Here is a 14,064-nt window from a genome sequence, read left to right as displayed (position 1 = left end):
TGAATTTATTACACTTGCATTTGGTGTTCCTTTTTTTTTAAACTTAAATTTTCAAGAAATACAGGATATTGGGTGTTTCTTGCATAGACTGCATTTTGCTGTCTGTTCTCCACAGGTATACGAACCATGAGATTTATGATCTATGTGTAAAAATAGAAGGTATGTCTGGAACTGAAAAAAGGACCCAGATACTTAGAGTGGGAGATCTTGAGCCACAGTTTGTGGATTCTAGCCCTAGCTTCAGAGGGCATGTGCATGTACACAGCTAGAACATAAGAGATTTGCCAAGAAGAGATAAATACTTGAGTCCATTTGTGTAATAGAAATTACAGTAAATTCATAAATAAATGTTGCAAGGTATAAAAGATCTGATCTGCAGAATGCAAGCTCCTATAGGAAATTTTTTTCCCTGAGTTTGTACCATACTAACACAGGGGTGCTCCAAACCTTATCTGGAATTCTAATAAGCTACTCAACACTAGTAGTAAATAATAGTAATAACCGACACCTCAAAGCAATGTGATGTTGAGTCTAAAGCTTACCATTGAATGTAAGAGTCTATGAAATGAATGACCTGAAAACAGTCATAATATTTGCACGTATAGGAAACTTACCATGTCCTTAACTGAAGTCATCACGGGTGATTTATCATCTTTGCCTTCTGATGATATTTCTGCAGTCATCCATCAGTATCTGGGGCACTCCCAAATGTGGCTGTCCTCCAGCCTTCCACTAACTGTTGTATTTTATGATTTATGACTCGACAGCTACCTCAAGTGACAAATAGCCTGCAGCTCTTAGCATGAATGCTCTAGTAGCAACTCCAGCCAGCAGAGTCCGGAGCCTGAAGCCAACTCACAATTGTGATTTCTCTTCAGCTCTTGACAAGTGACAGAGTAGTAAGATTACTACGTGTCCCTTAAATAGCTCAAGGGGGGTTTCTGTGTGTCTCTTTCAACAGAGGAAGCCAGCAGTGGCAAAAATCTGTTTTATTACTATGGGAACCAGTGGTTGGATCTGGCCATGCACAGTAGAGCCACAAGACTGGGCTGTGTGAGCTGGGATTTCTACTGTTCAGGAGTCTCTTCCAGCATCTAGCTCTGTACAGGCTGATGTCTGTGAACCTGTGACCGGGAATTTATTGCAAGGGCTATGTTAGACTTGGAATAGAGAAGGAGTGGGGAAGGTAGTGTCATGAAATTAGTAATAATCTGGTTAGAAGCAGCAATTGCTCCATCAGATTGCATCTGACTTCTATGTGATGTTTCACGTGTAAGCCAGTGACATCTTTTGTTCTTTCCTGAATAATGTCAACAGCACTGTTGAGAGTGTATACACATGCTTATATGAATCTTTTATGGCGTCTATAGTGATAGTTTATTCCCTGCAGTAAATACGCAACGTCTTGCTGCTCCAGTCATTGCGCTTTGCAGTCAGAGTGATGTGTGCTCTAGCACGAGGGCTTCAGGATCCTACAGGCTTTTGGTTTGAAACATTACACCTGCTTTAGACCTCTCCCTCCTGGCTTCCACTCATTGCTAATGCTATTTTTCAAGGAGCACCAGCATTTCAGGATCTGTCTGTCTGTCTGCAGGTGGATGAAGACATTGCTCTCCGGTATCAGAAGGTCATGGCTGAGTGGAAAGCCTGCGAGGTCATTGTAAAGCAGCGAGAGAAAGAATCACATTCTGCTACGCTGGCCAAGTTTTCATCAGGCAGCAGCATTGACAGCCATGTCCAGCGACTGATTCACAGGGATTCCACCATCAGCAACGATGTAGGTACTCCCTTCCCATTCATCCATATGGTGCAGGCAGCACGGGACGCTTGGCATTTGCAGAGGTACAGCCCAGGGAAGCAGAGACTTAGGTTAGCACAGCTCCACCAGTGTGGAGCTATTTGAATACTGTACAGAATTTGAAGCTGTAGTGCCTCCATAATAGAGCTAAAAGCAGGTCTGTATTTTGGGTAGTCTACAGCTGTTCTTAAGCAGGACCTGCCTAAGGGGCTTTAAGGTTCACCTACTATAGAAGATCCTTCTCTCAGTAGAGGAATAGCTTTCTATCCAGCATAGAGCAAAAGATTGCTACTATTAAAGCATATTTTTGATTCTGCCATGTCCCTGATTGACAGGTTGAGCATGATTTTTTTGGGGGAGAGGGGACCTTTGTCAGTCTAAGGTAAGATGCTAAGTAGTAGAAAGGCAGACTGAATTAACCCCTCAGTAACTTGAATAACAAAGAAAGGGGTTTCTTTTCACATTGTTGGACAGAAGAGCTGGCAAGTGTGTGCCAAAAGTGTCTCTGGGCATCCATTACTTATATGCAGATTTCAAACAATTAGCTAACTGATTTCAGTAAGGCAACAGAACTTAACAGTTCAACAATGAGTTTTTTAGCAAGAGAAGAGGTAAAGTGGTTGCATGGTGGAAAGAATTTGAAGGCCAGTCTTGACTTCAAACAGCAGTTGCTGAACTGGATTGTTGGAGGCCTGAGGTATGTCGGTCTTCTTCAAAGATACATTGCAATGACCAGATGGTTTGTTTTAGTATTGGTGTTGCTGGTAGGGAAGCTTTGCTGCTTTCCAAGGTATTTCTAAGTGAAGATTATGAAAGGGGGAGACATCATTATAGGAGATGGATATGAGATCATAAGTCGGTATTATTTTTAGACTCACAGTCTCAGTGTAAAGACTGAGTGAGGAGCTCTCAACTATTTGCATACAGGAAAGATCTATTAATTGGTGATCTTGTCTACTGAAATGATGTAGTCATTTCTTTCTTGTGGCCGGAGGTTTGTTTGCCACATTAATGATTCTTGCTTCTCTATTCTCCCCTGCTTTATCCAAATCTTCTCTCCTCTGCCCACCCCCAGGTCTTCATATCTGTAGATGAAACAGACTCAGCAGAGCGGGACTCAAAAGGTCAGGATGACCCCACTTTCACCATGCTGTCTGCCGACACGCCAGCAGCAGTAGCTGCCATAGAGCAACAGTCTGTGGAGTTTGACTCCCCTGACTCTGGGCTGCCATCCTCAAGGAACTACTCCGTGGCCTCAGGCATCCTGTCCAGTATCGATGACGGGCAGAGTGTCTCCTTTGAAGACGGGGCTGAAGAAGAAGCTAGCACTGACTTGGAAAGGACTGATTCAGACATATCACGTATACAGAAAGCCAAGTCGGTTGTACTGCAGTCTCAGGATTCTGTATCAGAAGAGCAGCTGTGTTCCCAGGTGGATTATTTAATGGATGTTGCTTCTGTCTGCGCTGCATCCTACACAGTAGGTCACAACATAAGTATCATCATATCTCTGCACAGCATTGCTTTTCTAGCAAAGACTTGTACTTTTTCAGATAGGATTTAATCAGAGACAATCCCAAACTAGAATTACAGGTGGTGGGATGATAACTGAGGATTTTTGCATCCAAATTTTTTCATCTGGATTTTGAGCTAGACTGGAAACAATACAGCAAGAAAAAATTGAGTCTTTCATTGAATGGGAGGGCAAGGAAAAGAATGTACAGCTGAGCAGCTAAAAATTGCCATAGGCTCTGGACAGCACACCACGTGAAAGATTTCAGTATCATTTAATTCAAGCTAAACCCCACATTTAATCAAATTGAACCATAACCTAAATCTGGATTCAAGACTCCACCACCTCTATTAGTGTTGCTGTCAACAGATTAGTAGTTGAGTTTTTGCCTCTCTCTCTGCTGAAGTTGTTCAACTGGAAATAACCATTTGGAAACAGGACAGGCTTGGAACATTTACCAGTGAAAGTGTATGCATTTTCACCTGGGATTTTGGACAGTAATCGAGTATTTTGATGCTCTCCTATGCCCAAAGTATAATTGTACTATTTCTGGTTTGTTGATTCTCAGAGTGAATCTGCACAAAGTCCTGGGAATGCTCTAAACTCAGCAGATCTAACTAAAACTTTTCTCTTCTAGATAGAGTTATTGGACACTGTTGCCTTAAATTTGCACAGAATTGATAAAGATGTCCAGAGATGCGATCGGAATTACTGGTATTTTACTGCCGATAACCTGGAGAAACTCCGAAACGTCATGTGCAGGTAATACAGCTTGTAAGCTAAACTGCTTTTCACATTTCTTTCATAATCCATAAACTGTAATAACATGAAAATAATAGTCTGTATAAAAATTCTCAATAATTAACTTAAACTTGCAAGAAGGGGGAACAGGTAAGATGGTAGGTTAGAGAGCATGGGTATGATCGGCAGTTTGGAATGCAGTTTTGAGAAGATTCTCTTTCTACCTCAGGAGACAGACCTTATCAGTCACCTTAAACTATTCTCCAAATGTACTATTAGCCTTGGTTTCCTACTTATCAGGATAATAGATCCATGCTCTAATGGTGTCCTATAAAGATGACAATAATAGTGGTGCCCAGATACAGTGTTGAGGGACATCCACCAAGTAGACAGAAAGTCTACATCTTCAAATCAAAACAAAATCAAACCAGCATCTTTAACCACTGAGACTAGCTGGAATCAATAGAAAGCTAGTTTTCACTTTTAGGAATGCAAATTGCCATGAAGGCAACTCAACTAAACACAGTTAAAGCAGAAAGTGTCATAGACTTTAACACTCGGAGAAGATAAGTTTCCACCGGGGGGGGGGGGGCAAAAAAAACCCCAAAAGCTAAAAAAATCTAGGTACCTTTTAAAAATCTGGGCTTTTTTCCATAAACTGTTATGCTTTTGTTAACTGTTTTTTCACAAACTATTGATATGCAAGCCATGTGTGTAAGGTTTGGTACTCTCTAGCCAAGCAGAAAACAATACAGGGCTGTGAAATACTCTAGAATGTGAAGTGTCAAAAAGTTCTGAGACACACACACAACAGCTACTTAAGATTTGATCTTATGTAATCAAATTAGACTTCAATACAGTATTTAGCTTTTGAGTAACAGGTAGAGAAAAATTCAATATTAATTCATCCTGTAAGTAGACTATCACATTCTTTTACCCTTTCATGAGACATTAAGAGCCTACAGCAAGAGTCACCATATAAGAGAGATTCCAGTCTCACATGCTGCTCTGTCCTCACTGTGGATTGTTTATAAAGCTTTTAGGATTTTTTCTGGAAAAAAACTAGCAGAATACTCATCATTTTATACCACTGTGTTGGAAGATTTGAATTGTTGTAGTTCTCTGGACTTCTAGCTGTATCTTTACAGCACTCTAGAACAAGACACTTAAAAGCTTCCAAAAGGAGTTGTATTTTAGATGCAAGACAAATTTTTGAGGCTACCATGCAGCAAGAGGATTTTTAATCCTATTATCTCTTGTGTTTTCTTCTTTCTGCAGTTATGTTTGGGAGCACCTAGAAGTTGGTTATGTTCAAGGCATGTGTGACCTCCTGGCTCCTTTGATGGTTATACTTGACAATGGTAGGAAGAGTTTTCTTTTGGAACGTGTTGGTATCTTTAGGGAGGTCTTTCTCTAGAAATGACGTTTCAGAAGAAATTGTTTGCAGTAACCAGAGCTAGCTCACCAGGCAAATCAGACCTGCAGCCCTTGATTCATATTTTTCTCTAAATGTGGCTGTTGTTGAAATGGCTAACATTAGTATCTTGGGGATTCCCTCTTCACTCACTCACTTCCAGGTTAAATTTTATTAAATTTTCACAGCAGCTGTGTTCTGGCAGTTGCTGAAGCTGAAGAGTCAACTGCAAGCTGGGTTCTTTTGAAACACAACTAGTAAATATGGTCAAGGGTCAGGTGCTGTCTTCAGTTTCATCTAAATACTGGTGATGGGATTAGGGAACAGCAAAGGGGAAAACCCTGTTTTTTGCTTGCCCTGCAGTTCATTATTTTGGTTCAAGAAAGTCACACAATTAACAACACCAAGTGTTCTGCATTGTGTCTGCAGATCAACTGGCTTACAGCTGCTTCAGCCACCTGATGAAGAGGATGAGCCAGAACTTCCCCAATGGAGGTGCTATGGATACACACTTTGCCAATATGCGGTCCTTAATCCAAGTGAGTCTTTTTTAATCTTATTTGAAAGAAGATGAGGTTGTGGCAGAGGCTCAGAACTAGCTTGATACCACAGTGAAAGGCAGGAATGCCACTACTAGGTTCCTAGTCATCTGGTACTTCAGAGCTGGGGAGGGTAAGAATTGTTTTATGCAGCTCTAAACCAATGTCATGCTTCTCAGGGGACAGTATTTGCTGTCACAACTGAAGCATGTGTATTAGAGCAGGTCAGTTCATCTTGACAGACACCCTCCCTCCCCCCCCAGTACACCAGCTACACAACATAATGACTCCCATTTATGGCTCAGTCCAGCTCCAACTGAAGTCAATGAGAAATAGCAGTAACATCCAGTCTTCACAGTTTTTTGGAAGAGAAAACATGCATATTTGTGGCACAAACTTAAGTTCTTACAGATTTAAGTAGACCATAGCTATATTTGTATTCACACAGGATGCTTGCTGAATGGAGGTTTTTTTGGACAGATTTAAGGCCTAGACATTCCACTCCCAAAAGCACTACGCACCTGAGCAAGATAGCATAAAGAAGGGTGAAAACTATCATGATAAGCCATTATTTGTTTTGATAGGTGGCATATTAAAAAAGTAATTAAAATAGAGGTCAGTCAACAACAACTAACCACAGCATCAGGTGATTAGAGCAGCATGGAAGTCTTAACCGAACTCCAACACCTTTGATCTTGGCTACATTCAGACAAGATACTGACAGATGATGTTTTGTGTTTTAGATTCTAGACTCAGAGCTTTTTGAATTGATGCACCAGAACGGAGATTACACTCACTTTTACTTCTGCTATCGCTGGTTCCTGCTTGACTTTAAAAGAGGTAATAGTGTTCTATGCCTATAGTTTAGATATGTGCAAAACTGTGAACAGCTCTCTGTTTTGGTCTGAATGTTTATATGGTGAGTAGCAGCTAAGCTCACAAGAGAATGTATAGCTATGAAAGCTAATGCAACTTTGAGAGATGAACTAGCACTGGAATAAGTCAAAGCTTAGAAAGGGGTGTTGTAAATTCCTGATAATGTAGTTGGAGCCAAATTTCTGCTCAGTGCAAATACCTGTTTGCTCAAGAAGGTGATCCCAAGTTGATCACACTCCTCTGTAAGCTTTGATACCTCCTTTCTAATCCATTTGATAACAAGGAGCAGCTCAGCAACAGCTCAGCAGCTATTGTACTTTGCCAAGTGCTGTACTTTATATACTGTGGGAGCACCCTAGAATCTCGAGATCCCTGCACATCCACCCACCCACCCCCCCACTCTAACAGAAGCAGTTGCTTATAATAGAGACACCCATCATGCTATCAGGCAAGTCAGTAGCTCCTTTTAGTTACAGATTGATCTGCAAGAATCAAAAGAAGACATCCCTCTCAGCACAAAGGTGATAGAGGGAGATGATACACATCCATCAGCTATATATTATGAGCAACTATCTGAAAGTGAGGGAGCAGGAATTGTGACTCTTAACTGAATAGTAAGCCCTCTACCTGCTCCTTCACAGAGAATTGCCTGTCCCCCCACATCCCAGTCCCCTGGACCTCACTGTCACAGACTGGGCAGAAGACAAGCCTATATGGTTCAAGACGACGAAGCTTCCATGGTCGTATCTGAATTGCAGTATATGTAGACCTAGCTTACACATATCTGCTATACAATTAATTGTTGCTGATTAAGAATAGCAGAGCTTTAGCGCTGATAGGTCTACTGGAAAGCCAAGAAGGGGGTCCTGGATACATAGTCAGATTTGCAGCCTGTCATGTAGCCCTGCCTAGAATAAATGAGTCTACTTACGCTGCTGTCACAGGGTTACTGCAGTTTAGACATCTTCCTGGGGTCATCTGCACCGCCACACCTACATTCTTTCTTAATTTTCCTTTAAATCCAATTCTGTTGCCATGCTTGCACAAGTAAGTGGCAGGAGCTGGCTGGAGCAGAGGGAGAGAGGAAAAGGAGGAGTCATCAAGTACTGCTCATGTCTGTGTAAGGCCTGTAAGACATTAGTTAGAGAGGGGGAAATGGTCAATTTGAATAATCAGATGCTCTTGTAATGTTTATTCCCATTCAGAATTGTTGTACGAGGATGTATTTACAGTGTGGGAAGTTATTTGGGCAGCAAAGCACATCTCTTCAGAACATTTTGTCCTTTTCATTGCCTTAGCACTTGTGGAAGTTTATCGAGAGATTATCCGTGATAACAACATGGACTTCACTGATATCATCAAGTTTTTTAACGGTAAGAGACGTTTAAGAGAGCCATTTTGATAAAAAGCCAGCATTTGCTCCTTCTCCCTTACTCAGACTGTCTCGTTCTTGCTGTCATGACAAGCCCCTGGTCATTTTAAGCTCTGAATCTCTTACCCCTTCATGTAAACAAAAAGCCCAGATTTTCACATGCTTCCTGAAGACCTGACTTGGCACACAAACAACAGTGTTTTAAGAGCTACATGGACCATAGAAGATGGTAGCTATTTCAGTGTCAGTGGTAAAAATTACCACAAAGCAAGCTTCAGAATTTCTGTTAAAAAGATTTGCCACAGTGACTCTTTGCCCTTGGTTTAATGGGAGGTGTTAAAATGTTGCTTAGTTTTTTGCAAAAGTCTCTTACAGGTTTTAAGATTGCCAGAGTCATTTCTGTTTAGAGGGCTTGACTCTGCTGAGGCTGAAACATATAAGCAACTGTTCATGCAAAACATCCCAAACTGCTTCCATGGTTGATTGCTTCCTATAGTTGTCCATAGATGCCAGCCAACTTCTACTGCCAGAGCAAAAAGTATTCTGCCAAAGTGAGCTAGGTCCCTTCCTGGCTGCAGAATGCAAGTTAGTCCTAAATGAGTGCTCTCTGTTAGGATATTTTAAGAGATTTGGAAACAATTTTGTGTAATCACAGTAATTTACTAAATTATCAGTGCTGTGGCTTTCAGTCATCTGTTGCAGAAGCCCCAAATTTGGTTTTTGCCTCAGCCACTCTTATTCCAAAGCTGTACATTAATGCTTCCCTCAATAAGCACTACCAAAAAAACCCACCCTCCAGAAAACCCGAACAAAAAAACCCCCACTACTTACCTAAGCTGAATGAAACGATTATTGTGGAACTGAAGATTTGAGTCTGTCAAGAGCTACTTCCTGATCTTGCTTCAAGCTGCTGAGTGTGGACATCTGTATGTGGAACTATGTGGGCATGTCACCCCATGTACATGAAGCCCTTCTTAATTGTATTTATCACTTTCATCCCAGACCCTCCAGCAATAGTCCCTGCCTGGAGATGTATCTTGATCAAGTTGAGCTCAGCTTTACATTTTTGAGATGCCAGGAGAGCTGTCACAGGCATGTGTGGGTACAGATCTCCCATTCCTGGTCTGGGGTCACAGGGCACTGGGATTTCTGCAACAAGAGAACTGACACCAGAAGGATTAGATCTTGATGCCAGGACCTACAGCACTAAAGGGATTCATCCACTTATTCTATCTTTAATTCTACAAACCTAACCCCCTCTATGCTTTTGGATTGTTGCTAATGTTACACCGATTTATTAATGTTAATGCTACATGAATAGCATCAATGCTAGGCAGAAAAGTTCCCACTGCTGACAGTTAAGAATGTTTGTCTGTGTCTTTTAGAAATGGCAGAGCATCATAATGCCGAGGAAATTCTGAGGATAGCAAGAGACCTTGTCTACAAAGTGCAGACACTGATTGAAAATAAGTGATCATGAACAGACTGTCATGGTGGGCCTTGTTGTAAGCTATCAGATGGAGCGTTTCTTGCACTGTAACTTCAAAATGGTGTTTTAATTGCATCTTCCATGTAATGTAATAAATATCAAAGAGATTTGTAACAGACTTTTAAAACCAGAACTTTTCCTTTACCAGATAAGGTTTGTGTTTGATAGTCCTTGTTACACTCACTTTGTATTTCTAGACAAAAATCTTTTTGCATTCTCTTATTTCCCTCTCTAGAAGACCATCTATCTACATATTTGAGATATTAAAAAGGGGGGTATATTTGACATACTAGAACATTTATATTTTGACTTACTGCACCTTTAAAGCCTGGATGCACATTGTGTGCTCTGCCAGAACCTTCCATGGAGGAGGTAAGGCCAGTTCCAATACTCACTAAAAAAAGTGTTGCAGGTGTTGAACTGGGTCCTTGGTGGAGCACGTTTGTGGACTCATTGCCTATGCCTTGAACATTGAAGAGAATACATTTAGCAGGATATTTAGCAGCAATTAAAGTTACCAGCTGGGAGAATGGCCTTAAACTAAATAACATAGTTAATATGAGCAGTGAAGATCTGGCAACAGTAGCTAAAGACATCAGTTAGCCTTTGCTGACTAGCTCGTGCTCTTGAGTCTTCATGGCCTACACATGCCACAGACATGCCTTCATTTTACTTTGCAAACTTACTCTGCAACCATTCCCAGATGACAGGATCTGCCTAATGTAGTTCAGGTTAACAAGTTTAGCATGCAGAAACAGGTCCCCTGCTCATGTTAGCAGCTCCCACGCTCTTTGCGTCTGTGCAGAGTGCCATGAAGTTCAGATCCTACATCACAGAGCAGACACAGCAGAGCCTCGCCTCCTCCAGATTACTCACTGCACACTACTAGCCGCCTCCTCCCTGCTCTGCAGAGCTTTCCAGGAGGACTTTCCTTGGGATCCTGTGAATGCAAACCAGGCACGCATCTACTCAAGCAGGTATCAGCACTTGCCTGATGAAGCAGTTGAAATCATTACCTGGGATCCGATCCACTTTGCTGCAGCACCATGCTGTTTTGTAGAGCTGTTCATGCGCCCCGTGGAAGTTCTGTGCCACTTCTTTTCCTGCTTGGTCGCATGCTTTAACTAGCAGCATACGTTTCACCCCATCCTGCAGAGAGAGCAGAGGTGAATAAGGGTTAGCTGGGCTTCTGTCCTGGAACTGCAAATAGGTCTGTTGCTGTCCTAGCACTTCATCACACTGTATAAAATTAATACATGTACTTTACCTACCTTCCCAGGGTGCGTGTTGTTTCCAAGTAAAGTATATCTCCGTCAGCAAGAGGGAGGGAGGGAGCAGGGTTTTGCTAATGGGGTTAGCTGCAGATTTCATGGATACTCGTGACCTGTGCTCCTAGGAAACCTAGGAACTTAGTGTAAGCACTGCATGTATTCCAAAGTATTCCACCCTTTGCCATTAGAACCTCAGTGATTTTTAAAGAGAAAAAAAAAAGTTTTAATCTGAATATTTGTTTCTGCTTCTTGGGTGTTTTTTTTTTTTTTTTTTATCCTTCAGAACAGACAGCTTTGTTTCCATTCAACCTTGTAGAGAAAACAACTGTGTGCTTTTCATAGAATGGTTTGGGTTGGAAGGGAACTTTAAAGGTCATCTAGTCCAACCCCCCTGCCATGGGCAGGGACATCTTCAACTAGATCAGGTTGCTCAGAGAAGTTTACATGAATTAGATCAGCTCACATGAGCTTTTAACATTAGATTTCAGCAAAAAAGAGATGTAGGGAATAAAATTATTCTGTTTGAAAATTCAAATACCAATAGGAGGTATTTAGTAACTCTAGTCTTGTGATTACCTGAGCAGCGGGCACTCTTGCTCTTTGCACTAGGCAAGTGCTGTCTTGGGATCCTCACAAGCTGAGCACTACTTGCACAAGAGAGTAGATTTGGTTCTAGAATGACCATCTGTGCTTAGATCTTTCTTTATGATTGCAGTAAACTAAAAATGGTAAATAATATTCCAAAAGGGAAAAAATACACACAAAATGCTTCTCGGCTCAATAGCCAAGCTCTCCCTTAAATTGGTCTCCAAAAATTTGAGGGGAGGGTAAAAAAAAAAACAAAAAACAAACAAACAAAGAAAAACACAAACCCAAACCAGAAGTCCCCCGTTGCTGGTGTAGCCAGATGCCTTCAGGGACAAGCCTGTTGTCCTCCAGGCTCACAAGCATCAGGGTCGCAAAACAGAAGCAAGAATAGATGAGCCCACTCAGTTCTGAGAGAGATGCTGCAGAGGCGGCCCTTGGGAAGGAAACCCCCTTTCTGCACATTACAGTGCTAAAATAACAACAGTGGGAGTTACAGAAGGAAAAAGTTATGATAAGCTCTACTGCCCACCCCCGCGCCTCCAGGAGTTAGGGTGTGCTCAGGACCAGGAGCCAAGAAGTTGTGCTGCAGGCATGCTCGCAATCTGATCTCATTATTATTTATAGCTGTGTGTCCAACTGTTTTATAGGCCAGTGCATGGTTGTTGAGAGGTCTCAAAAGCGCTTCAGTTTGTGTCTGTTGGTTCACTTGAAAACTGAAATAGTAATTTTCAAAAAAATTGACAAAAGCAAGAAAACCCTCCAAATCAGAGCCTGAGGAAGTGATGTAAAAAATAGAACTGCACTATTTTTCTTTGGTATGTTGGGAATGTACCATACAACTCTGTTTAAAAAAAAAAAAACAAAAACAAAACAAACCTCTGCGAACTTTGTTGTATTTGTTATAACATTCTGTCTAGTTGTATTTTATGAATATTGTGTATTGACTTATTTATTTTTGTTGGGAGCAGACTACTCTGTTGCTCAATTATTTATGTTTAAATGTAACATATGAATAAATACTTATTGTCAAGGCATTCTGTAGAGCTCCTTGAAAGCTATTTGTCTCCCACCAAGGTAATTTCAGAGACTGAACAGGGAGTCCTAAGGACAGGTCTGTCTGGGAAGAGCTTGCAATATGTAATTAACATTTCTGTGACGAGCATGCATGGGCTATTGTACTAAGAAGTATTTTTTAAGTAAGTAGGTCATCACCAAATGGACTGCTGATACCCCTTGGATGACTTTAAGGGTAGATTTAGGTTACACAGTGCATGCCTAAGAGCACCTATCCTCACGGGCCGAGCCTGTTGCCAGTGCAGCCCTGGGGAAGGAGTGGGAGCAGAAGCAGGCCTATGACAAGTGTTAAAAAATAAAGAAGTTTCATCCTGCAATTTTAGGCCTGATCGTGCTGCAGCTAGCATTAAATCTAGCCAAGCTGTTGGGTTTCCAGGAGAGATCCTCCTCCACCACTCCCAGTCCCCCCCTTCAAGCCTCTTAAAAATGCTCTGGCTGCTTCTGTTCTGTAGCAGGGATGCTCCCTTTTTCAGAACTTGCCGTCTTATCTTACCCACAGGTTGGTTTGCTGCTGGCAGTTTTTGCAGTGATTTTCCAGGTTTTTAGGCTGGAAAGCTCTGCCTAGAGGTGGGTCCCTGGGGGATAATGGAGCATTTCCCCATTCTACTGTAAAAACACCCAACAAATGCCTCTCTGTACTGGGGTAGGTGCAGCTATTGCTCCTGACTGTTACAGCTGTTAATTGTCTATTTATTATTATAAAAGAAGATAAGCCCTTTATGAAGCGTATCCAATGTCATGTTGGATTAAATAATCTTCCAGTGCCACTGTGTCCTCTGCCTTCACCTTGTTTGCATGGTGGGACTTGGGGTGGGCAGGGGGAGGCGGGTACTATAGCTGGGATTACACATTGGCTTTCTTTTCTACAGGACCTTCTTTCTTATTACACCACCACCCAGACCACCCATGCAGTATTCTCTTTGCAAATCCTCAGAAACTTTTAAAGTAGACGCTTAAACAGTTGTCCCCCCAAAGCTGTAGAGTCCCTGCAGCAACAGGAGTTTGTTTCAGCAAGATGCAGCATCCCAATGAAGTTTCATCACTGTGAAAGTCTCACTGTTTCCAACTGCCAGAAGAAAACCAAACCAGAAGAAGTCTCCACCGTTTCCTGCCCCATTTCTGTAACCCAGAGCCAGCACTGTCAGCCTGGTGAGGCTCCACCTGCTTTCCCCACTCTATCACTAGATTTGCCAAACACAGCAACTTTGGCCCATACAGTTCAGTGCTGCATCTTACGTGTCCTATTAATTAGTCCAAAACCTGCTTTCCATTTTCAGAAGCTCTCCTAGAAATGCTTTTCAGTTTCCCAAATAATAATAAAAAACCAAACTAAAACCAAAATGCCAACCCCATGCAAGCACCTAAGGAGCAGTGGGTTTGGTAGGCAAC

At 41.8% G+C, this 14,064-nt stretch overlaps 1 protein-coding gene across 5 annotated transcripts in view; it reads left to right on the top strand.

The window, feature by feature from the left end:
* SGSM2 (small G protein signaling modulator 2) overlaps positions 1-12,560 on the top strand; it is a 64,245-nt gene extending 51,685 nt beyond the window's left edge. For 4 of the 5 annotated variants that reach the window (XM_049801834.1, XM_049801830.1, XM_049801833.1 and 1 more), the window contains 8 exons: positions 1,595-1,777; positions 2,874-3,278; positions 3,949-4,073; positions 5,331-5,413; positions 5,896-6,005; positions 6,749-6,845; positions 8,087-8,254; positions 9,639-12,560. In XM_049801834.1, the coding sequence (XP_049657791.1) occupies positions 1,595-1,777; positions 2,874-3,278; positions 3,949-4,073; positions 5,331-5,413; positions 5,896-6,005; positions 6,749-6,845; positions 8,087-8,254; positions 9,639-9,727 (1,260 nt within the window). In that variant the 3' untranslated portion in view covers positions 9,728-12,560. The remainder of the gene's footprint in view (positions 1-1,594; positions 1,778-2,873; positions 3,279-3,948; positions 4,074-5,330; positions 5,414-5,895; positions 6,006-6,748; positions 6,846-8,086; positions 8,255-9,638) is intronic. The other variant, XM_049801832.1, reaches the window with a different exon arrangement.
* Positions 12,561-14,064: the final 1,504 nt, after the last annotated feature.

Source organism: Accipiter gentilis, chromosome 6, assembly GCF_929443795.1.
Source record: "Accipiter gentilis chromosome 6, bAccGen1.1, whole genome shotgun sequence".
NCBI lineage: Eukaryota > Metazoa > Chordata > Aves > Accipitriformes > Accipitridae > Astur > Astur gentilis.
This window is presented reverse-complemented; position numbering and strand designations above follow the sequence as displayed.